A 22,895-nucleotide genomic window follows, 5' to 3' on the forward strand; every position below is an offset into this window, starting at 1 on the left:
ACTGAGCAAGGAAGGGATGGTAGGGTGAAGGAACCTTAGGTAACAAGGGATGTGGAACATCTAATCAAGAGAAAGTAGTAAGTTTACTTAAGGTTGAGGAGCCAATGATCAGACAGGACTCAAGAGGGTTACAAGGTAGTCAGGAAGGAAATGAAGAATGTACTTAGGACAGCTAGAAGGGGGCACGACAAAGCTTTAGCGGGGAGGATGAATGAAAACCATAAGGCATGTGAGGAACAAGAGGATGGACAGAGTAAGGATAGGACCAACCAGGGATAGTAGAGGGAATGTGTGTCTGGAGTTAGGGAAGGTCCTTAATGAATGCTTTAGTATTCATGGCTGAGAAAGACCGTGATGTATATTTCAACAGGTTGATGATAATAAGGAGGATGAGCTGAAAGTTTTGAAACACAAAAGGATAGATAAGTCCCCTGGGCCAGACGGGATATACCCAAGGTTATTACAGGAAATGAGGGAAGAGATTGCTGCACCTTTGGCGAAGATCTTTGCGATGATCATTGTTCACTGGAGTAGTCCAGATGATTGGAGGGTGGCAAATGTTATTCCTTCATTTAACAACGGGAATAGGGATAACCCAGGGAATTATAGGTCAGTCAGCCTTACGTCTGTGGTGTGCAAATTATTGGAGAGGATTCTGAGAGACAGGATTTATGATTACGTGGAAAACCATAGTTTGATGAGAGATAGCCAGCATGGTTTTGTGACGGGCAGGTCATGCCTCACAAGCCTTAGTGAATCCTTTCAAGGATGTGATAATACAGTGGCCGAACAGTGAATGTGATGTACATGGATTTTAGCAAGACGCTTGATAAGGTTCCCCATGGTAGGCTTATTCAGAAAGTAAGGAGGCATGGGATACAGGGAAACACGTCTGGCTGGACACAGAATTGGTTGGCCCACTGAAGACACATGGTGGTAGTAGATGGAAAGTATTTAGCCTGGAGCTCAGTGACCAGTGGCATTCTGCAGAGAATCCATTCTGGGACTTCTGCTCTTTATAATTGCTATAAATGACTTGGAGGAGGAAGTGGAAGGGTGGGTTAGTAAGTTTGCTGTTGGTTGGAGGAGTAGTGGATAGTGTGGAAGACTGATGTAGGTTGCAACAGGACATTGACAGGACACAGAACTGGGCTGAGAAGTGGCAGATGGAATTCAACCTAGAAAAATGTGAAGTGGTTACTTTTGGAAGGTTGAAGTTGAATGCAGAATACAGGGTTAAAGGCAGGATTCTTGGCAGTGTGGAGGAACAAAGAGATCCATAGACCCCTCAAAGTTGCCACCCAAGTGACAAGGTTGTTAAGAAGGTCTATGGAGTGAGGGATTGAGTTTTAAGAGCCGCAAGGTTATACTGCAGCTCTATAAAACCCTGGTTAGACCACACTTCGAATATTGTATTCAGTTCTAGATGCCTCACTGGGGGAAGGATGTGGAAGCTTTAGAGAGGATATAGAAGAGATTTTCCAGGAAGCTGTCTGGATTGGAGGGCACATCTTATGAAGAAAGGTTGAGGGAGCTAAGGCTTTTTTCATTGGAGCGAAGAAGGGTGACAGGCAACTTGATAGAGGTGTATATGATGATGGGAGATATAGACAGAGTGAATAGTCAGAGACTTTTTCCCAGCGCAGAAATGGCTATCACAAAGGGGCAAAGTTAAAATTGATTGGAGGAAGGTGTGGGAAGATGTCAGAGGTCGATTCTTCACACAGAGTGGTGGGTGTGTGGAATTCATGCCAGCAGTGGTAGTATAGTGAGATATATTAGGGACATTTAAACGACTCTTGGCTGGGCACTTGGATGATAGTAAAATAAAGGGCATGTAGGTTAGTTCAATCTTAGAGTAGGATAAAAGGTCAGACCAACATCGAGGGCCAAAGGGCCTGTTCTGCGCTGTACTGTTCTATGTGCTACGTTTTATCACCCTTAACATCCATCTGATCAGATGAGAGGAGTTCCTGAACAAATATAAAACATCCCTCAGTACTGCACTACACACCAGTATAGATCTCTTTCTAAGGTGTAGAAGGGTAATGTCATCATGTCCAGTATCGTTGCAGAATCAAAAGAGAAATTTTCCTTTGTCTACATCGCTACTTTGGCTATCTAGCTGACAAAAAAAATTAGACTTCAAATAAAGCTTTTGTAATTAAATTAATCAGAGTAAAGGGGAGGTTCAATGTTTTTCTCAAATTGGAGATCTCTATAGAACAGATAGGTATGTACACATTCCAGGTCAGTCTGGTTTCAAAGATAGGAGTATCATCTAAATCAGATGAATGTTTACTCAAGACACATTTCAGAGCACAATCTTCAATTATATTACGGTGCGAACTTGTACATTGCAACAGCTACTGTACTTCAACAATAATTTACTGCCTGTAGATTATTTGAGAAGGTACAAGACATCATTAAAATGTCAGCTTTGTTTCTATCCACTTCAGAGAACAAGAGAACACTGTACATGTAAAGACTGTAGGTCAGCTGCATACTAACCTGCTAACCAAAACAAGCACATGGTCAGACATGTGCTCAAAATCAGCTAAAGGATTGTTTGAATGGTAGTGAGCGCAATGGAGCCAGAACATTAGATCACCAACTTTGATGCACTTTAGAAGATATGGCAGAACCATATTTACGTGGGTTTGATTTACTATTACTTTCATTCTAGATTTACATCAATATAGAATTAATTTAGTTTTTATCTGTGCAGAAGAGTTAAAATACAGCAGGGCAGTTATCCACACTTCATGCTGATATTTTAACCTAAAGCCAAAGCGGAAGTGCAGTTCCCTGTCGGAAAACTCTGAATGGGAAGAGCAACCAGGGGCTTTAGGAGGCCCAGGAAGGCACATATTTTACATCCTGTTTGAGTTTTCTTTGGGTTTGAAGTGCCTCCAGGATTCCTGTGGGTGGTCCTGTGGGCTCGTCATGTAGATGGCCTTGTGGATCCAACTGCCATCCTGATTTGGAAACCCCTTCATGTATCTAAAGCTGGGGACTGATCCCCCATGAAGATGACAGTGCCCTGCTTTGGCCTATTTTAATAGCTGGACAGCTACTTCCTGATAACACTGGCCATTTACTTTAGGGAGTTGGCATATGCTCGCAATAAGTTATTGAGACCCAGCTGTTAAAATCATTAAAACCTCCCTCATACCACTCCTGGAATGTTCATCTTTCACTTTGTAATACTCCTATCTGGAAATTAAACAGAACACTACATGTAAATTTGACATAATAATGTCAAAGAATCTTTCGTCAACAGATGCTAATGCATCCACATTCTCTACATTTGAATAAATTTTATCTTGAAAATGTTTCACTATATTATTTAAATATTCAATTGTTTTATCAATTTCCTAGTGTTATACATAGGAAAGCAGACTAAGCACAAGAGGCCACATAGTTTAGATAAAGTATAATTTCTGCGCATTAAAATCTTACAAATTGTTAATTATTTATATTGACTCCAGTATTTATAGTCCCAACAGTAAATCTACCCATTTACCAAAAAACCCTTATCCTTGTAATGTCATGACTCCAAAATGCTGATTTAGTTTCAATCCATTACCAATAGCTTAACAATTTAAAATAAAACCATAGAAAAAATATTTTTTACTTGTTAACAGGTGGTACGAATAATTTCATTGTACAATGTTTAAGAAATATGGAAATTTGAACTTACTTGCAACATAACAACACTGGTACATTTTAGGTATGTAAAAATGCAACATGCTTGTTATCTAGGAGTTAGTGATAACTTCCAGATTTGTCCATTTTTGGTTAATATATTATTAAAAGGTTCAGCACATTGGCAACTCTATAGAACCACCTTCATTAACTTGTATGTATAGAGCAAAATTAATAAATGGAAAAACCATATCTAGTTTCTAGGATAGAGTTAAAGCAAACAGCAACCTGAAATATTAGGATTCATTGAGGAGCCTTCATGGGTGAAATGGTCAGAGGCAGGCTGTGATGAAGAAGACTTCTTTGCCAGATCTTGCTGTTTCTGTTGTTCTGCCTTCAAAAGTCTCAGTTGCTGTAGACGTTTACTGACTAAACTTACCCCAGATGGTCGACTGGACTGAGCTCTTAATTCTGACACAGACAGAAATAGTTAATGACAAAAGCAAAAAGGAAAGTCAGGTGCAAGAAAGTGTCAAAAATAAGGAAAATAGAAGTTCATTGATATTTAAACATTTATAATCAAAAGACAAAAGATCAGAAAGATCACCACTGTCCCCTCTAAAGTGAGCAATGCTTGAATCTTGAGTAAAAGTGATGGTCTATGATTTAGGAAAACAGTAACATGCATGCTGTCAAATAACAATTTAACCAGATTTCCAGCCAATATGCACATAGCTTTAAATTAAGGGGTGGTAGGTATAGGACTGATGTTAGGGGTAGATTCTTTACTCAGCGAGTCGTGAGTTCATGGAATGCCCTGCCAGTAACAGTGGTGGACTCTCTCTCTTTATGGGCATTTAAACGGGCATTGGATAGGCATATGGAGGAAAGTGGGCTAGTGTAGGTTAGGTGGGCTTGGATCAACGCAACATCGAGGGCCGAAGGGCCTGTACTGTGCTGTATTTTTCTATGTTCTATGTTCTATGTTCTATAGTAGAGGATTGACCTGCAGAAAGAGGAACAAATTTCTAGTAACTAGCAGATTTCACATAATGTTGCCTTCCTTATTTGCATTTCTTGTTTGGGTATTATTTCTAACTGCCGATCTCAGGGCAATTTCATATATAAATGTTGACAAAATTATGGTCAGAAGTTAGACACATAACTTTACAGAAGAAATTTTTAAGACAGGTGGTGTCTAATATGTATGTAAGGAACCACAGACATCTCTCCCCATTAGAGAGACAATCGGTTATGTATTGCCTCAGAGTATCCATTTTAAAGCATTGGGGAGGCAGGCTTCCATGAACTCTCTCAACTGGTACGAGGATTGGACATGTGCTGTTGGCTACATTTTGCATCAAACTATAGTCAACTTGCCAACTGAGTTTAATGAGCCCAGTGATGTCTAGTATGAAATTAATGAATTGTTCTCAAACAGGAATTCAATCAAATATCAGTGGTTAATTTTGTTATGGATGAAAGGACTCTACATGCATTCTGATGCCAATTAGTTCTATATTACAGTCACTTCTTTCAACCAATAAGCTGCCTCATATTTATGATTAGCTTGACTGGGATTTAGTATTAGATGAGCAGAAATTTCCCATCTCTGTTCCTAACCAATGGCTGAGGCTGAACCAGAACTAGATGGCTTATAACAACAGTGTACCATCTGACAATGCAATCCCATACCCATTTCATCACCAAGGCCACCTAATTCCATCTCTGTTCCAGTGCCAAAATCTTCCCTACTTCAGATCATCTATAACTTTATTACCACAAGTCTAAACTATTACATGATTTTCCAGTCAGGATTCTCCTCACAAACTTGAACACATCCAAAATTATACTTCCTGTATTCCATCTCATTCAATTCAATTAGGTGCCACACGGGAGGCTGCTGAGCAAGATGAGGGTCCATGGTGTTCGAGGTGAGCTACTGGTATGGATTGAGGATTGGCTGTCTGACAGAAGGCAGAGAGTTGGGATAAAAGGTTCTTTTTCGGAATGACAGCTGGTGACATGCGGTGTCCCACAGGGTTCAGTGTTGGGGCCGCAGCTGTTCACATTATATATTAATGATCTGGATGAAGGGATTGGGGCATTCTAGCTAAGTTTGCCGATGATACGAAGTTACGTGGACAGACAGGTAGTACTGAGGAAGCGGGGAAGCTGCAGAAGGATCTAGACAGTTTGGGAGAGTGATCCAGGAAATGGCTGATGGAATTCAATGTGAGCAAATGCGAGGTCTTGCACTTTGGAAAAACGAATAAAAGCATAGACTATTTTCTAAACGGTGAGAAAATTCGTAAAGCCAAAGTACAAAGGGATCTGGGAGTGCTAGTCGAGCATTCTCTAAAGGTAAACATGCAGGTTGAGTCTGTGATTAAGAAAGCGAATGCAGTGTTGTCATTTATCTCAACAGGGTTGGAATATAAAAGCACCATTGTGCTCCTGAGACTTTATAAAGCTCTGGTTAGGCCCCATTTGGAGTACTGTGTCCAGTTTTGGTCTCCACACCTCAGGAAGGATATACTGGCACTGGAGCGTGTCCAGCAAAGATTCACACAGATGATCCCTAGAATGGTAGATCTAACATACGAGGAACGGCTGAGGATCCTGGGATTGTATTCATTGGAGTTTAGAAGGTTAAAGATAGATCTAATAGAAACTTACAAGATAATACATGGCTTGGAAAGGGTGGACGCTAGGAAATTGTTGAAGGTGAGGAGACTAGGACCCGTGGACACAGCCTTAGAATTAGAGGGGGTCAATTCAGAACAGAAACGCGGAGACATTTCTTCAGCCAGAGAGTTGCGGGCCTGTGGAATTCATTGCCGCAGAGTGCAGTGGAGGCCGGGATGCGAAATATCTTCAAGGAAGAGATTGATAAATTCTTGATGTCACAAGGAATTAAGGGCTATGGAGAGAATGCTGGTAAGTGGAGTTGAAATGCCCAACTGCCATGATTGAATGGCAGAGTGGACTCGATGGGCCGAATGGCCTTACTTCTACTCCTATGTCTTATGGTCTTAATTCGATCCACACTTCTCAATGGGGCTGTTATAGCACTGTGGTAGTATCCCTACTTCTGAGCAGGAAGCATGGATTCAAGTTGCACTTGCTCCACAGGTGTTTCATAGAATGTTTGAACAAGTTGATTAAAAAGGAATCCACACTCCTCATCTGTATTTGGTGTGTTACAATGGATCCTAGACATACAACACTTCAATTTTAAAATTCATCTTTGTTTTTAAATCCTTCCAGAAGCTAACCTTCTTGAATCCTATAACTTCCTCTGGCTCAAAAATCTCCAAGTTTTTGTTATTCAGCAATTCTGATCTCTAATGCACTCAAAATTTTTATTTATTCCACTACGGAAAGCTACTTAGGCCCTAAATTCAAAAAATACTCCAGTTATACAATATTGCCTAAAATCTAGCACTTTGACCTATTTTTGGTCACTTATTCAAATATCTCCTTATGTCGTTCAGTAGTAATCCAAGGCAGGTTACGTATGCTGTCATTTTTGGTGTTAATGTCCCATCTCGAGATTTAGAGGACATTTCAGACGGCATGGAAAGGAAAAAGCCATATCCCAGGGAAATCTGCTTAGATTGATTGTTCGGGTTCTTGTTGGGGATATTGTCAAAGGAATAAGTAGACCAATCAGCTCCTAAAGCCTCTCTTCCATTCAATTAAATCCTAGCCAAAATATATCTCAATTCCATTTAAATACTATACTATTTACTCATATCTCTTGATCCTAGTTTTTAAACTTAAATTTGGCCAAGCAGGCACAACTTTTACTGGAAGAATTCAACATTTAAATGAATGCTGCTTTTTAGTTTCACTAACTGTCCGATTCCAATTTTAAGACTCTTTTTTCCTGTACTGTTGCTCTAGAGAAGTTAGGATAAATATGATTAACTACTAATTTTTAAAAAATAACTTCAGTATTCTAAACAGATCATTTATCAATTTTATTGTCTAAAGGGAATACAAACCACATACAAACAAACCGTCTTCTGTGACATAACAAAACAATAAAGTATTTTTTAGCGCATCAAATGAAAGGGAATGAAAGGGATAGGATTAGAACAATTTAGGGAGCAACAGGATAATACAACAAGAGCAAAAGAGAAAGGAAAGAAATATTTAAATATCACTTGCAGCTTCTGGCAACTGGAGCGATCAGTGTTGAGCCTGCCACAGGTCAAGAAACTCATCTAAGCTCTAGCTACCAGCTCTTAACAAGCAGACTGGCATTGTGAAAGGTTCAAGTTATCTCAGCAGTGAAGACATTTGTTGCCACTTAACACACGAAGCCCCACACTCAGTCACAAAAATGCAAAATCACACCCATTAGTACAAAAAAGGAGCAACATTAAGAAGGTGACTTATTGCATGGAAGGGAGAGTATGGTTGGGACAGAGAAAGAGATTTAATGTACAAATATACAAATCACCAGAAGTTGTGGCACAGGCTGATAATGACATGGCGAACAAAAAGAAAACTTGACTTTATTAGGGATAGACTGCAAAATAAGGAAATTAAGCTAACCTCTGTTAAAATTGGGTTAGAGTAGTTCTTGCAGTTCTGGTCGTCATATTTTAAAAAGGATATAGAGACACAAGAGAGGGTGCAGAGAAGTTGTGCAAGGATGATATCAGAAATACTAAGGCATACATTTCAGGTAGGGATGAATGATTTGACACAGTTTTCTTGAAAAAAGGGAGATGAGAGATTACCTTGTAAAGATCTTTAAAACAGAAAATACTTCCCCTTGTCAGGAACAGCACAACCAGATGATATCAATAAAAGTCAGCCACTAAGTATTCTAACATGAAATTCAGAAGAAACCTTTTCACCCAGAGTGGTGAGAATGAGGAAATTATTACCACAAGGAATATTTGAAGTGAATAATAGACATATTTAAGTGGAAAACATATGAGGGAGAAGAAAAATAGGGTTACAATGACAGGATTAGATCAGGAAAGTTGGGAGAAGGCTCAAGTGGAGTATAAACATGGGCCTGGACTGGTTGGGTCAAGTGGCCTACACTTGTGTTGTATATTCTACAGAATACAATCGGTTTTTGACACTTTTGAGGATTGTGGTATGAAGATGTAGGTGTACTATACCTTTAAGAGAGCTTAAAAACTAGCAGAACTACCTGACAGCACCAAGTGTTCTGACTAAGATACACTGTAACATGCGGTCCAGCAGCAAGGGTATCTGGTTGCCTGGAGGCAAAAACAAATTTGAATTAGGCCAATTAGTTTAAATTATACCCCCAAAATATACCAAACTCCAATGAAGTTTGAATTTGGTATATTGACAATATTAAAAGCCAATGACACAATCTGATGCTTTGGGGGTATAAGACTGGAAAAAATTGAACATTTGGGAGAGAGCTGCCAAAAGACCAACAGGTGTAGGCTGTTAGTCAGAACTCTTAGTACCTAACTAGATAAGGAGTTTGCACAGAGACAAACATCAACACCGACCTGGAGGGCAAATCTACAGAGGTAGATTTAAAGAGAAGATTCGACCGCTGGCTGGTTTTGAAATTTGATTTTTTTCAGTAAATCATAATCGAGGGTTTTATCGGACTCGTATTATAGAAGGGAAAGTAAGAGATAGGTTTGAGGAAGGAGTTGTAAATAGTTCTTTATTAATTATTTTCTGTAATACTTTAAGCAAAAAAGTTGTTCATTTTCACTTTAAATAGTTCTTGGCCTCTCGGATTTTCACAGATTACTGCATGGGATAAATCTCTTCTGTGGTGCTAGTTTAAATTAAGCAGGAGGGTTTACCTGTGTTGTAACAATTGGCATTACTCTGGTAAATCTGCATTACTTTCCTTCCAAGCCTAATACATCTTTCCTAATGCACTAATGCCTAAAATTATTATTGCAGATGGAATTTCACAAAGGAATTGTACAGCTAAGCACCACTTGAACGCTCAGAATTCAAAGTGAAACAACAACTGTCAGTGATTTGTGTACTAGATTCTACCCCAGTTCCTAGCCTCCCACGGTTAAGAAAATGTGCTAAGTTGTCTATCTTCAACCTGAATTTGTGCATCATGTTATAATTTTACCCATCAGGTTGACTGGTTTAAAACTTTTGCAATTTTGCTACCATCCATTTAACTCATTCCAGCTTCTTATTTATTAGAACTTTGACTTGGATAAATAAGTTTACTCTTGCATTCAAGTCATTAATATAAATAGTGTGCAAAAACTGAGAGCTCTTCTGTAAAGAATGTATTTAGAGACCACCAGTAGATGGAGCAATGGGCATGTGCACAAACAGTACATCACTCCCTCCTGGCATCATTGGCCCCTTCTGCGTATGTACAGAATGTGGCTATTTTATCCCACCATCCTGCAGGAGGTGGTGAACTGCCTCTTGAAGCACGGTAGATTTTTGTGCATAGGAACACTCAGTGTTGTTAAGATCAGGATTTTTATCAAGTGATAGTGAAGGAAATGTAATATATTTCAAAATCAGAAATATATGTAACTTGAATAGGAATTTGCAGATTGTGTTAGTCCCATACATCAGCTGTCCTTAGCCCGAAATGTCGTGGAGACCGTGGGTTGGAAGGTGCTGTCGAAGAAGCTTTAGTGTGTTATTGCAGTTCATCTTGATGATCATTCTTGGTGGTCTCACTCTACATTAGTTGTGAAGGAAATGAACGTTGAAAGTGGTGGTTAGGGTACCAATTATGTGGATGAATAATTGTCTGTGCTGGATGAATGTTGTTGATGCTGCATTCAGCTCGGCAAGTATAGTCCATCATATTCCTGTCTTGTGCCTTATGGTTGGAGGACAAACATTTGAGAGACTGTGAGCAAGTTAATCACTGAAGAATTCCCAGTCTCTGATGTGCTCTTTCAACCACAGTATTTATATGGCTGCCATCTTAGTTTCTGGTCATAGTAGCTTGCAGGATGTTGACATTGGGGGATTCAGCAATGGCAATGTCATTCAATATCAAGAGATGGCACTTAAATTCTCTCTTGTTTGAGCTGACTGAGATGCCTTGCACTAGTGTAATTTGAATGTCACTTATCAGTCAGGTTTGGATGTTGTCCAGATCCTGCTGCGTTTGGACATGGACTGCTTCAGTACGCAAGGGGTCACAAATGTTGCTGACCACTGTGCAGTAATCAGCCATCCTCCTCCTTTCTGACTTTAAGATGGAGAAAAGGTCATTGATGAAGCCTAGATACTACCCTGAAGAACTTCTGCAGCAGAGATGGTTCAGTTCCAATAACCACAGTTAACTTCTTTTGTGTGTGGCTTTACTCCAAACACTGGAGACTTCCTCTTGATTCGCTGCAACTACAGTTTCATTGGGGCTGTTGGATGTTGCATCCTGTCGAAGGCTGCCTTGAAGTCAAGGGCAGTCAATCTCACCTCATCTCTGAAATCTGATCTTCTATCCAAGTTCGAACCAAGGCTTTAATAAAGTTAGGAGTCAAGTAGCCTTGCAAATCCTAAAATGAGCATCAGTGAGCAGGTTGTTCCTATGTAAGTGCTGTTTGGTAGCACAGCTGATGACTCCTTTCTTCACCTTGCTGGTAATTGAAAAGTGACGTTGTTTTTTGGACAGGTCATACCCATGCAATATCAGATAAATGCTGGTGTTTTAGCTGTACTGGAACAGCTTGGCTCTAGAGCACAAATCTTCAGCATAACAGCCAGAATGCTGTCAGGGCATCTTCTGCTATTTCTTGTTAGCACGTGGAGCAAACTGGATTTGCTAAAGACAAGCATCAGTAATGCTGGGGGCCTCAAAATGAGGTAGAGATGAATCATCCACTCAGCACTTCTGGCTGATGACGGATGCAAATATTTCAGCTTGGTCTTTAGCATAAATGTGCTTGGCTCCCCCATCTTTCAAGAATGAGGCTGTTTATTCAATTCTTACCTCCTCTAAAATCAGAAAACTCTTCTTTTCTCAGCATTCTGTCTCCAAACCAAGCCATGGTCGGTGTTGCAAGATTACCTCCTACTTTTAGTTATTTTGTCACAGGATGTGGTTAACAAGTATATCATTGCTGCTCTTGAAAGAACATAACTGGTTATTTTAAAGAACAGTTAAGAGTTATCCTTTTCTATGGATCTAGAGTCATAGGCCAAATGAGGCAAGGATGGTCAATTTTCTTCAAGATAGGTTTTTAAAATGAAATTCCAGTCGTTTTGTAGTCACCATTATTGATACTAGATTTTTATTCTAGTTTTATTTAATTAATTAAATTTAAATTCACCACACAGGATTTGAACTTTAAAATGTGTTTATTAACCTAAATCTCTAGAGTACTAGTAAACCAAAAATGTTACTGAATACAATTACACAGATTCTCCATTTTGGTAATAATGACCCAAGTAAAACCTCACAAAAAGACTAAGATTCCAGAGAGAATACCATGCTAGTTTTTGAAGTTACTAACTAAATTAGTAACATATGACATAACCTTCAAAAATCCATGCTCTCTCTTGGAGTCAGAGCTGTTAAATTGCTTAGTTACTCTGACTCTAATCATAAACATCAATAACCAATTCAATTGTTAATCTGACAGTTATAAGTTCCGGTTGTTTTTCTTCCCTTTTTTACATAATGGAATTACATTACCAAGTTTATAGGTATATCTGAATTTAAATCCATGGCTAATGCATTTGCAATTTCAACAGCTTTGGAAATACTTTTATTGATTAAGTAACCAGATTCCAAAACCATAGTGAATTATTTCTATTCACCTAACTTCTTTTGTATTTACAACATTGGTGTTCAGGTGTCTTCAACAGGCCTTAGGTTCCAAGAGAGGTTTTACAGATTGCAGGTTTTGATGACTCATTCATTATGATTAGTTAATTTTTCTGTAGTTTGTTCGGTTTTTGTTTTGTTTTGCAGCCAACTTTCTGCACTCAAATGATGACAGATGCATTTAACAAATTATGGAGAGGAGGGGGTTCAGACAAGTGCCATACTCATTCCAGTTGGTACTTTTGATTGTACTAATTCAACACAATGAGGTAAGTTACTTGTATTTGCTGCAACAAAGTTTTTTTGAAAATCCTCATGACATATTTAGAAGTACGTAATGAGGAATTAGAAAACATCGTACGTACACTGTATGGGACAAAACGCACCAAGTATCCACACACAACACATATTTCGGTGATTAAAATAAGCTAGTTAGCTGACATACTCTGTACAGTTGACAGACACACAATGCCAAAAATAACCTGCATCATGGAAAATGATTATCTGTGCCCCATGCCAACAAAAGCATTATACAAATTCCAAGCTAACAGAAAATAAAGCGTTGGGAAAATAGGCTTGAAAAATAGTTAAATTATTGCAACAAAAATCAAATCAATTTGCAGTTCAGCATTCACATTTCATTCTTAAATAATAATTTTAGCGTTTTGAGTTTAGAAATATTGAGTAATGTTGCAACAGGCTTACATTGGACAATGGATAGCATACTACAGCAGGCCTTGAATCAGATTAGAGAATAGCTTTAAAGCTTTTCTTCCATGAAAGTTCATAGAATCCTGACAGTGTGCAAACAGGCTATAAGTCCACACTGACAAAGTACTGAATTTAACTTCAGTAGAACATTAGTATCACTGTCAAATTCCTGTTTTATTCCTGATCACAAAAAATTTTTTAATTATTCTTCCCAAATTTTCTTCTGAATTTTCTGTTATAAATATTTGAAAGTAAACTGGGCATCAGACATGACGTCACAAATAAATTATTCCACCATTGATTGGGTACGCTGGAGTAATATACACAACTTATAAATCACAACATCTCTTTTATTGTACTATTTACAAAACAATAGTAGATTATCAATGTGAAATTTCTATACTTTCACATCACTAAAACGCAGGAGCTCCTTTTATTTTGGTTAAATTTACTCTTTTCCTATACACTTACACAACAAATAGTTTCAGTATTTCACAGCTCAGCATATCTCCCATTAAATTCTCAGGACACCTTTCCACTTCAATATGTGCCAAGGAAACAAAATTTGAAAGACATTCATGCATAATGAACATGAAGCCAATGCTCTTGAAATATGAGAACATCTTCACTTTCATAGTTATTAGGCATTTCATTTTTGGGTTGTGGCAAGAAGGAAGCCAATCTAACTCAGACCTGAATTTCATGAAACAAGGTGTTGGAAAAATAAGCTTTTTTAAAAAAAAATTGATCTATAGCTTTGTATCATCTTACCTGATTGTGGAGGATTGTCACTTGACTGAGGCGCACGCTTGTGTTCACCATCGGGTGAAGAGAGGACAGAAGTGGAAGAGGCATCAGTGGTCGAGGAAGATGTTGATGGTTCTTGAGCTGAAACAGTGGAGCAATTTGAGGACTGAGGCAGCTGAACAGCTGGAGGATCAACCTCCATTGTTCCGACTCCAGTTTCTTCTTCAGCAGTTGGTGTAGTTGAATCTAATGCTTCTGATCCACCAGTGTTTCCTGCCATGAGAGAATAGCCAGACCACTGTCAACATTCTATCTGATTTTTTTCCAGCACTGTGTTTGTCATTAAAGTGAGAAAATTTAGCGTAAATCTACAAAAAAAAACTTTGGGAATTTATTACATTGATATTTCAGAAAGGAAGAGAAAAGCAACCATTTGGAAATGATCACTTCTCATACAAGGTTTAGAACATAGAACAATACAGTGCAGAACAGGCCCTTCGGCCCTTGATGTTGAACCAAAATGTGAACTATTCTCAGCTTGTCCCCTTACATTATCCCAAAATCATCCATGTGCTTATCTAAGGATTGTTTAAATGTCCCTAATGTGGCTGAGTTGACTGCATTAGCAGGTAGGGCATTCCACACCCTTACCACTCTCTGCGTAAAGAACTTTCCTCTGACATCTGTCTTAAATCTATCACCCCTCAATTTGTAGTTATGCCCTCTCGTACAAACTGATGTCATCATCCTAAGAAAACGTCTTTCACTGTGTACCCTATTTAATCTTCTGATCATCTTGTATGTCTCTATCAAATTCCCTCTTAGCCTTCTTCTTTCCAATGAGAACAGACCCAAGTCTCTCAGCCTTTCCTCCTAAGACCTTCCCTCCAGACCAGGCAACATCCTGGTAAATCTTCTCTGCACCTTTTCCAATGCTTCCAAATCTTTCCTGTAATGGGGCGACCAGAACTGTACACAATATTCCAAGTGTGGCCGCAGCAGCGTTTTGTATAGTTGCAGCATGACATTGCGGTTCCGGAACTCAATCCCTCTACCAATAAAACCTAACACACCGTATGCCTTCTTCACAGCACTATCTTCCTGGGTGGCAACTTTCAGGGATCTATGCACTTGGACTCCAAGATCCCTCTGCACATCCACACTACCCAGAATCTTTCCATTGACCCAGTACTCTGCCTTCCCATTATTCTTCCCAAAGTGCATCACCTCACATTTAGCTGCATTGAACTTCATTTGCCACCTCTCTGCTCAATTCTGCAGTTTATCCAAGTCCCCCTGCAAACTGTAACATTCTTCCAAACTGTCCACTTACTCCACCGACTTTAGTGTCGTCTGCAAACTTACTAATCCATCCACCTATGCCTACGTCCAAGTCATTTATAAAAATGACAAATAACAGTGGTCCCAAAACAGATCCTTGTGGCACGCCACTAGTAACTGAATTCCAGACTGAATATTTTCCATCAACCAACACTTGCTGCCTCCTTCCAGGAAGCCAGTTTCTAATCCAAACTGCTAAAATCACCCTCAATTCCATGCCTTTGCATTTTTTCCATCAGCCTACCATGTAGAACATTATCAGAGGCTTTATTGAAGTCCATGTATACCACGTCAACTGCCCTACCCTCATCTACATGCTGTATGAACAAAGTATCAAATGATTGAGCCTCATCAGGGGCAATAGTGCTTGCAATCTTTATGGCAAGCAACAGGCATACATCTAGGGGCTATCAAAGTTACCAACTGTTCCATCTTAGTTTCCTTTCACATTGCTCTTAGGGATTCTCCCATCCTGTAGTCCATGACAACATCAAGCAAGTTACTAATGTTCTCTTCGTAGAGCCAACTAATGTATCTTCTCCATAAATGCTAGAATTTACAATGAGAAAACTCTGTTGGTATGTGGCAGTAGCTAGCTTTTCTTATGTTCAGGTATTTGTCAAAGGCTTTTGGAAATGCACTGCGAGTCTTTGGGAATATGAAGACCTATTAATGCATCAATTACAACTGGTAAATTTGATCTGAGCAAATGGCTAATCCAAGTCTGTGCCAGTATCGCTGTCAACTTCCATAACCAATTCATCCTCCAACCCCATAACTTCAACAAACTTGATTGGCTAAGTTGGTATGTACATGCATACAAACACCGTGTGCATTATGAAACACACCATTGCCATACTGAAGCAAACCAAGAGCTATGTACAATATGATCTACTTTACAATGGTGATGATCTATAATTCAAAGGAACCAAACTAATATAATAATTTTTCTTCAGAAGTTCTTTTACAATTCTGACACCACTTTTGGCTTTTTTCCTCATTTACTGTCAAGTAACGAAATGAACTTATCACATTAATGAATCCATACTGTATGGCAAATTCTCCGAACTGCTAGTTTGCAAATTGAGATTCTTTGTCAGGTACAATGCCACCAGAAATACCATCAGTCGAATAGATGCAATCTAGTAGTCTGCGGAAACAATAGCCAAAAGGATTGACAAAATTCATAAACTGGATTTCTGGTTCATAAATTAAAAATTTAAAATTCTTTCCTAAATTCTGTATGAGTCATGGAGTCAAAGATGTACAGCACAGAAACAGAACCTTCAGTCCAACTCATCCAAACCGATCAGATATCTTAACCTAACCTAGCCCCATTTGTCAGCACTTAGCCCATAACCTCCTAAACCCCTCCTATTCATATACCCATCCAAATGTCTTTTAAATGTTGTAATTGCATCAGCCTCCACCACTTCCTCTGGCAGCTCATTCCATGTACTCATTCCATGTTTGTTCTGTAGAACAAACCACTATAAATACCGGAAGAAACATCACAGCAGCGCCTCACAGGAGTCTCCAATAGCACTGATGATGTTCCCTAGCCAGGGAACGAAACGTTTGCAGCAAAAACTTCCAGCTCGGCGAACAGAACCACAACAGTGAGTGGATATACAAAAAGGGAATGTACTTTGTTTTTCCTAAGTGAATTGTTTATTATTTAAAATAGTGACTCTGTGGGCTTTCATATTTGAAGAAAGGCAAAGAACGGTGCACTTCAGGCCTAAATAAAATATTGAAAGTTAACTTTTTGAATTTCCCTAGGCTTATTTCACACAGCAATGAAGTAGTAGGTTGAGAACATGAGCCTAAGAGGTCATGATGTAGTGATAGTGTAAGATCACATGACTGAGAAGAGCTGGAGAGAGATCCTGTGGAGGAGACATTCGAAATTTGCTCTTACTGTATATGTGTAATTTCTGCAACAATAGTGCATGCAAAAAGAACCTTTCAGTCATTGAAAAGCATTCAGCTCCACTATCACTCCAACCAGAAGCCAAAACATGGTAGTAGCAGGTGACAACTAAAGGCAGTAAAGACCAGTCCAACAATAGCAAGCTTTGAAAAAAGAATACAAATGTAGGGCCCTACAGAATGAAATAGAACAGGGGAAAAAAAATCAAACTCCCTAGGGAGTACCCATTGTAATCCTGATCCCTGAAGTAGAAAATGACAGCAGAGCTTCGAGCAGCCATCATTTCAGGACTCCACAGGAACATGTCACCACTGCTATTCCTGACTGCAGAAGGCTCATGTGGAAGGAATTGTTTTGCCCAGCTTTGAACAGCCTCACAATTAAACAAATCAGTTTTTTTTATTCATGTGTACGTTACTGATTGGGCCAGCATTTATTAGCTGTTCCTAAAATCCCAGAGGGCAATTAAGAATCAGCTACATTGCTATAGATCTAGAGTCACATGTATACACGATCAAATGAGGATGGCAGTTTCCTTTCCTAGCGAACCATTTAGGCTTTTCCAGCTATCAGTAATGTCATTATTAGAATTTTAATTCCAAATTTTTATTGAATTCTAATTCCACCACTTGCCATAGCGGGATTTGAACCTGAATCCCCGGAAATTGCCTATGTCTTGGGATTAATACCAATAATACCACTAGGCCATTACTTCCCCTTAAATACACTCGGAGCCTTTGCTGACCAGAGGTAGATGAGATTTCATCATATTACAGCAAAACGCTGAATGCCTTCAATTTGTATTTTAATATTTGTAAAACCTTTTGAATGAGCTATAATAAACAAAGGTAGAGACCAGAGGAGTACATTAATTCCTTTATCAATTATCTAGATAGATTACTAGGACTATGGTCCTCAAAAGGTGAACTAATATGGGACCACAAAGAATGGTACAAGGAATTGTTGGGTTTATTGTAATTAAAGGGGGATTTAATACTAAGGAGACAGTATTGTTTGCAAGGCAGTCCAAAATCTGGAAGCAAAGTTGCATGATAGTTTGCAGAGAATCAAAGGCTTCACAGAGAAAACCCATGACCTAAAACAAAACATTGATGAGGCCACTGTTGGAATATTGCATGCAATTCTGGTCTCCTCCTTATCCGAAAGATGTTGTGAAACTTGAAAGGGTTCAGAAAAGATTTACAAGGATGTTGCCAGGGTTGGAGGATTTGAGCTATAGGGAGTGATTGAATAGGCGAGGGCTATTTTCCCTGGAACATCAGAGGCCGAGGGGTGATCTTATAGAGGTTTTATAAAATCTTGAGGGCACGGATGAGATAAATAGACAAAGTCTTTTCCCTGGGGTGGGGAAGTACAGAACTAGAGGGCATAGGTTTAGGGTGAGAGGGGAAAGATATAAAAGAGACCTGAGGGGCACGTTTTTCACGCAGAAGGTGGTACATGTATGGAATGAGCTGTCAGAGGAAGTGGTGGAAGCTAGTACAATTGGAACATTTAAAAGGCATCTGGATGGGTATATGAATTGGAAAGTTTTGGAGGGATATGAGCCAGGTGCTGACAGGTGGGGCTAGATTGGGTTGGAATATTTGGTCGGCATGGGCAAGTTGGTCTGAAAGATCGGTTTCCATGCTATAAATCTCTGACTCTAAATCTATGCAATTCATAGCCTCAAAAGCATAAATCACCTCAAAGCAGAAGTGCCTTATTAAAAAATATTTCAGATACAGCAGAAACAAATCACATGAGCAGTTGACTGCCAGAGAGGGAAGTTGAATGTTACAATTGTGGTATACCTGGTCAATTAAAACAGTTGCATGTCCAAAACCGCTCTCAATTGATGTGATAGCAATAGGGAGAATTGCAGCCACAGAAGCTAGATATCCTATGAAAAAACAACGATCCAGCAAATATTGGTTGGTAAATCTTGATGTAGACTTTAAACCAAAATCCTGGCTGGACTTGAACTACGATAAACTAAAATAATTAAAACCGATCAACTGAAAACCTGGAAGTTGTCTATTAAGGCCTAAACATGAGAGGGAGGGTGTGAAGGACAATTCTAAAGTTAAAGGTCAGAGTCTGACAATATTATAATATAAAAACCAAGAAATAACTGCACCACATTACATTTTTACAAAAACATTAATCTTCACTTTCCAGTAGGAAGGCATGGTCAAAATTTGAACTTAATTTACAGGATTAAGATGTTAAGATTAAAAGTCAGAGCATGGATTGTAGGAGTTGGGAGGTCATGTTGTGGCTGTACTGGACATCGTTAGGGCATTTTTGGAATATTGTGTGGAGTTCTGGTCTCACTCCTATCGGAAGGATTTTGTGAAACTTGAAAGGGTTCAGAAGAGATTCACAAGGATGTTGCCAGGGTTGGAGGATTTGAGCTATAGGGAAAGGCTGAGTAGACTGGGGCTATTTTCCCTGGAGCATCGGAGGCTGAGGGGTGACCTTTATAGACCTTTATAAAATTGAGGGGCATGGATAGGATAAATAGACTGGGTATTTTCCCTCAGGCAGGAGCATCCAGAACTAGACAGCATAGGTTTAAGATGAGAGGAGAAAAACTTTAAAATGGACTTTTTCACACAAAGGTCGGCGAACAGAACTACAACAACGGACACCCGAGCTACAAATCTTCAACCAGACTTTATATCCACTCACTGCTGGAATCATGTTTGTTATGTTTTCTCTCCTTTCCATTCTTTACTCAGTAGTTGCTTTGTTTCGACTTCCTTGCTTTTCCTCACAAGATTCAACACAACAATCTTCTTTCCCCAGTGTTGAGCAAAACACTATGTTGCATAATTGCAAATTACCTTTGTGGATTTTTGTTTAAATTTGTAATATTACAACTTTTCAAACAAAGAAAGTACTTGAATAAATGATAAAACATTTTGTAGTAGTAAGCAGTTAATTAAAAATACAATTTACCAAGATATTTTATATGTATATAAAAAAGGAGGATTTTAGTATTGCATAATTTGTCATATAAGGTCTGAGACCCATGGCGACACACCTCGGGATCGGGATCTTCCTCTTCCTCTCAAATTTCCTTGTGCATTTTCACTGGCTTCTTCAAACCACCTGGACAACATGTCTGACATGCGCTGCATTAGTGATACATTCGGACTTTGTTCGCCTGAAAGATTAAAGAAACATTAGTTAAGAGATATTCTCTAAATAACTGTTGGTATTCCGTAACTAAATGCTTGAAGACTGAAAATCAGGTGAATTTGATTTGCTATGGCAAACTACAGCATTGATAATATCTTCACAACTATTCACTGACGCTATCACTACTACAAGACATTTTCATGATTTGAAAATTTAGGGCATCATGATCATGACATATACCACAGGAGGTCGCTGGACCAAGAGGGCATGGGGCAAATCTAGCATGTAACCAGTTAATTCAACCCTTTCCTTTTTCTCCAATTCACTTTGAAAGTTAAATAAGTTATGTAATTAAAATATTTAATTTACTATATGCATAAGTGATCTGCTTTCGGGAATTGAAGGAATGCAAGATAAGGAGGGGTATAGCAAATTATGTCAAAAACCATGAAAATACGAGGTAGATTAATAGATTGGCAACACTTGTAAATGCAAATTAGATGAAGTAAATTGTAAATTAAATGAAGTCATATTTTTAAAAGAAAGGAAATAAACTAAAGTGATAAACATAGTAAACATAAAAAGGACCTTATTTTGCAAATATACAGATTTCTTGAGTCGAGGGTATCATGGATTAAGGTTGTAACACCATTTCACAAGAGCAGACTTAAACTACAGGAATTTGATAAATGGAAATTAGGTGCTGAACAGGAAGATGGCAGAAGCGGTCTCTAAGGCAATAGCTTCAGAAGCTGAGAAACAGAGAAGAACTTAGAGAGAAAATAAAGATAACTAACCAAAAGGTACAGAAACATCAGAAGAAAATGTTGGAACAGGAATGCTCCAAGAAAATTATTCTTTCAAACAGACAGGAAGCTATAGCTATGGGCAATATGTAATTTCTAAAAGGATTACCATGTTACATAAGCCATTTAGTATTTTTTGAGGTGGTAAACAATATGGCATACAATTGGAAGTGCAATAGATCTGGTGTATGTGGACATCAGATAGATCTAATACAGGAGATTCTTACAGATAGTTAATGTTCGTATATTTAAGGAGAGGATAGTCAAGTAAATGAAACATTGTTCAGAAGAAAAATATAATAAAGAGTTGGAGTTAAGTTTAATTTTTCCAAAGTGGCAGGACTGAATAGCAGAATCCCATAATGAACAGTTCTAGAATTACCTATGTTAATTTGTTAAGTATTGACGATTAAGATGCAGGGTTAGATAGTGTCAAAAGTTGCAGATAATATCAAAATAGGGCACATTGTTAATTCTTTATAGATTGACAAGCTGCAAACAGATGATAATAAAATGCAAAAAGGTAATAAACAGTGGTAAATAGAACTTAAGATCCATGGATGAGAAGCTGGTTACAAAAAAAAACTGATTGTAATACAAATGAAAGTAAATGTAATACTGTGGAAACCAAAAGGAATTTGGAGTACAGATTCTAAAGTTATTAAAGGTAGAGGTATCGAACAGTAAAAGCCATGATGCAATGATGCACCCCTATAAAACATTAACTGGATTCAGTTAAGGTTGTATGCATAGTATTGGGCTCCATATATAGGAAATAAATTATGGCTTACCAAATATTGCTTGGTACTACAGAACTCTTATATGGCTGAAAAGAGAGATGTGCTGCCAAAACACAATATCTTGCATTCATCAGGGCAAATGCAATTTCAAAATTTTTACTTACAGGAGAAAAAGGTGCTGACTGGTTTGCAAGTTGACTTTCAAGTTTCTCCATGGCAATGTACTGGCCAATTTAAGATAATCAAGCAAGCTCATAATGTGGCTTATTAACAGAGCTGAAAATGTGTTGCTGGAAAAGTGCAGCAGGTCAAGCAGCATCCAAGGAGCAGGAGAATCGACATTTTGGGCATGAACCCTTCTTCAGGAAGTGCTGGATGCTGCTTGACCTGCTGCGCTTTTCCAGCAACACATTTTCAGCTCTGATTGCCAGCATCTGCAGTCCTCACTTTCTCCTAGAGGCTTATTAACATAGGCTAGAAATAACACATTCAAATGCAAAGACTTGCTTCCTCCGAACAAAAGAATATGTTCAAGTCTTTGTCTTTTTGAAATACCTGGGAGCTTAGAAAGTCTACAATTCTGCATGGGAATACCTTAGCCAGGAAGGATGGGTGAGATCCTAAATGAGTATTTCTTGTCAGTACTTATCATGGAGAAAGATATGGAGGTTAGGAAACTCTGGGAAATAAATAGTGAGGTCTTGAAAAAAAAAATCCACATTACAGAACAGCATGTGCTGAAGGTCTTTAAACACTAGGAACTGATCAAATGTATCTCAGGACATTGTGGGAAGCCAGGGAAGCAACTGCTGGGTCCCTAGTGGAGATATTTATATTATCAACAGGCACAGCTGAGGTGCCAGAAGGCTGAAGGGTGGCTCATGTTGTACCATTATTTAAGAAAGGCTGCAAGGCAAATGCAGGGAACTATTGACAAGTGAGCCTAATGCCAGTAGTGAGTAAATTCTTGATACTGAGAGACAGGATCTACATGCATTTGGAGAGGCAAGAGTTGATTAGGGATAGTCAGTATGGCT

At 38.7% G+C, this 22,895-nt stretch overlaps 1 protein-coding gene across 4 annotated transcripts in view; it reads right to left on the bottom strand.

Annotated features, from left to right (window-relative positions):
• The window catches only part of dcaf6 (ddb1 and cul4 associated factor 6), a 223,016-nt gene that overhangs the window by 102,185 nt on the left and 97,936 nt on the right, over positions 1-22,895 (bottom strand). For 2 of the 4 annotated variants that reach the window (XM_060833571.1, XM_060833570.1), the window contains exons 9-11: positions 20,215-20,337; positions 13,916-14,164; positions 3,937-4,119 (exon numbers count right to left, since the gene is read on the bottom strand). In XM_060833571.1, coding sequence (XP_060689554.1) covers positions 3,937-4,119; positions 13,916-14,164; positions 20,215-20,337 — 555 coding nt within the window. The remainder of the gene's footprint in view (positions 1-3,936; positions 4,120-13,915; positions 14,165-20,214; positions 20,338-22,895) is intronic. The other 2 variants (XM_060833573.1, XM_060833572.1) reach the window with 1 other exon arrangement.

Source organism: Hemiscyllium ocellatum, chromosome 12 (assembly GCF_020745735.1).
Source record: "Hemiscyllium ocellatum isolate sHemOce1 chromosome 12, sHemOce1.pat.X.cur, whole genome shotgun sequence".
Lineage (NCBI taxonomy): Eukaryota > Metazoa > Chordata > Chondrichthyes > Orectolobiformes > Hemiscylliidae > Hemiscyllium > Hemiscyllium ocellatum.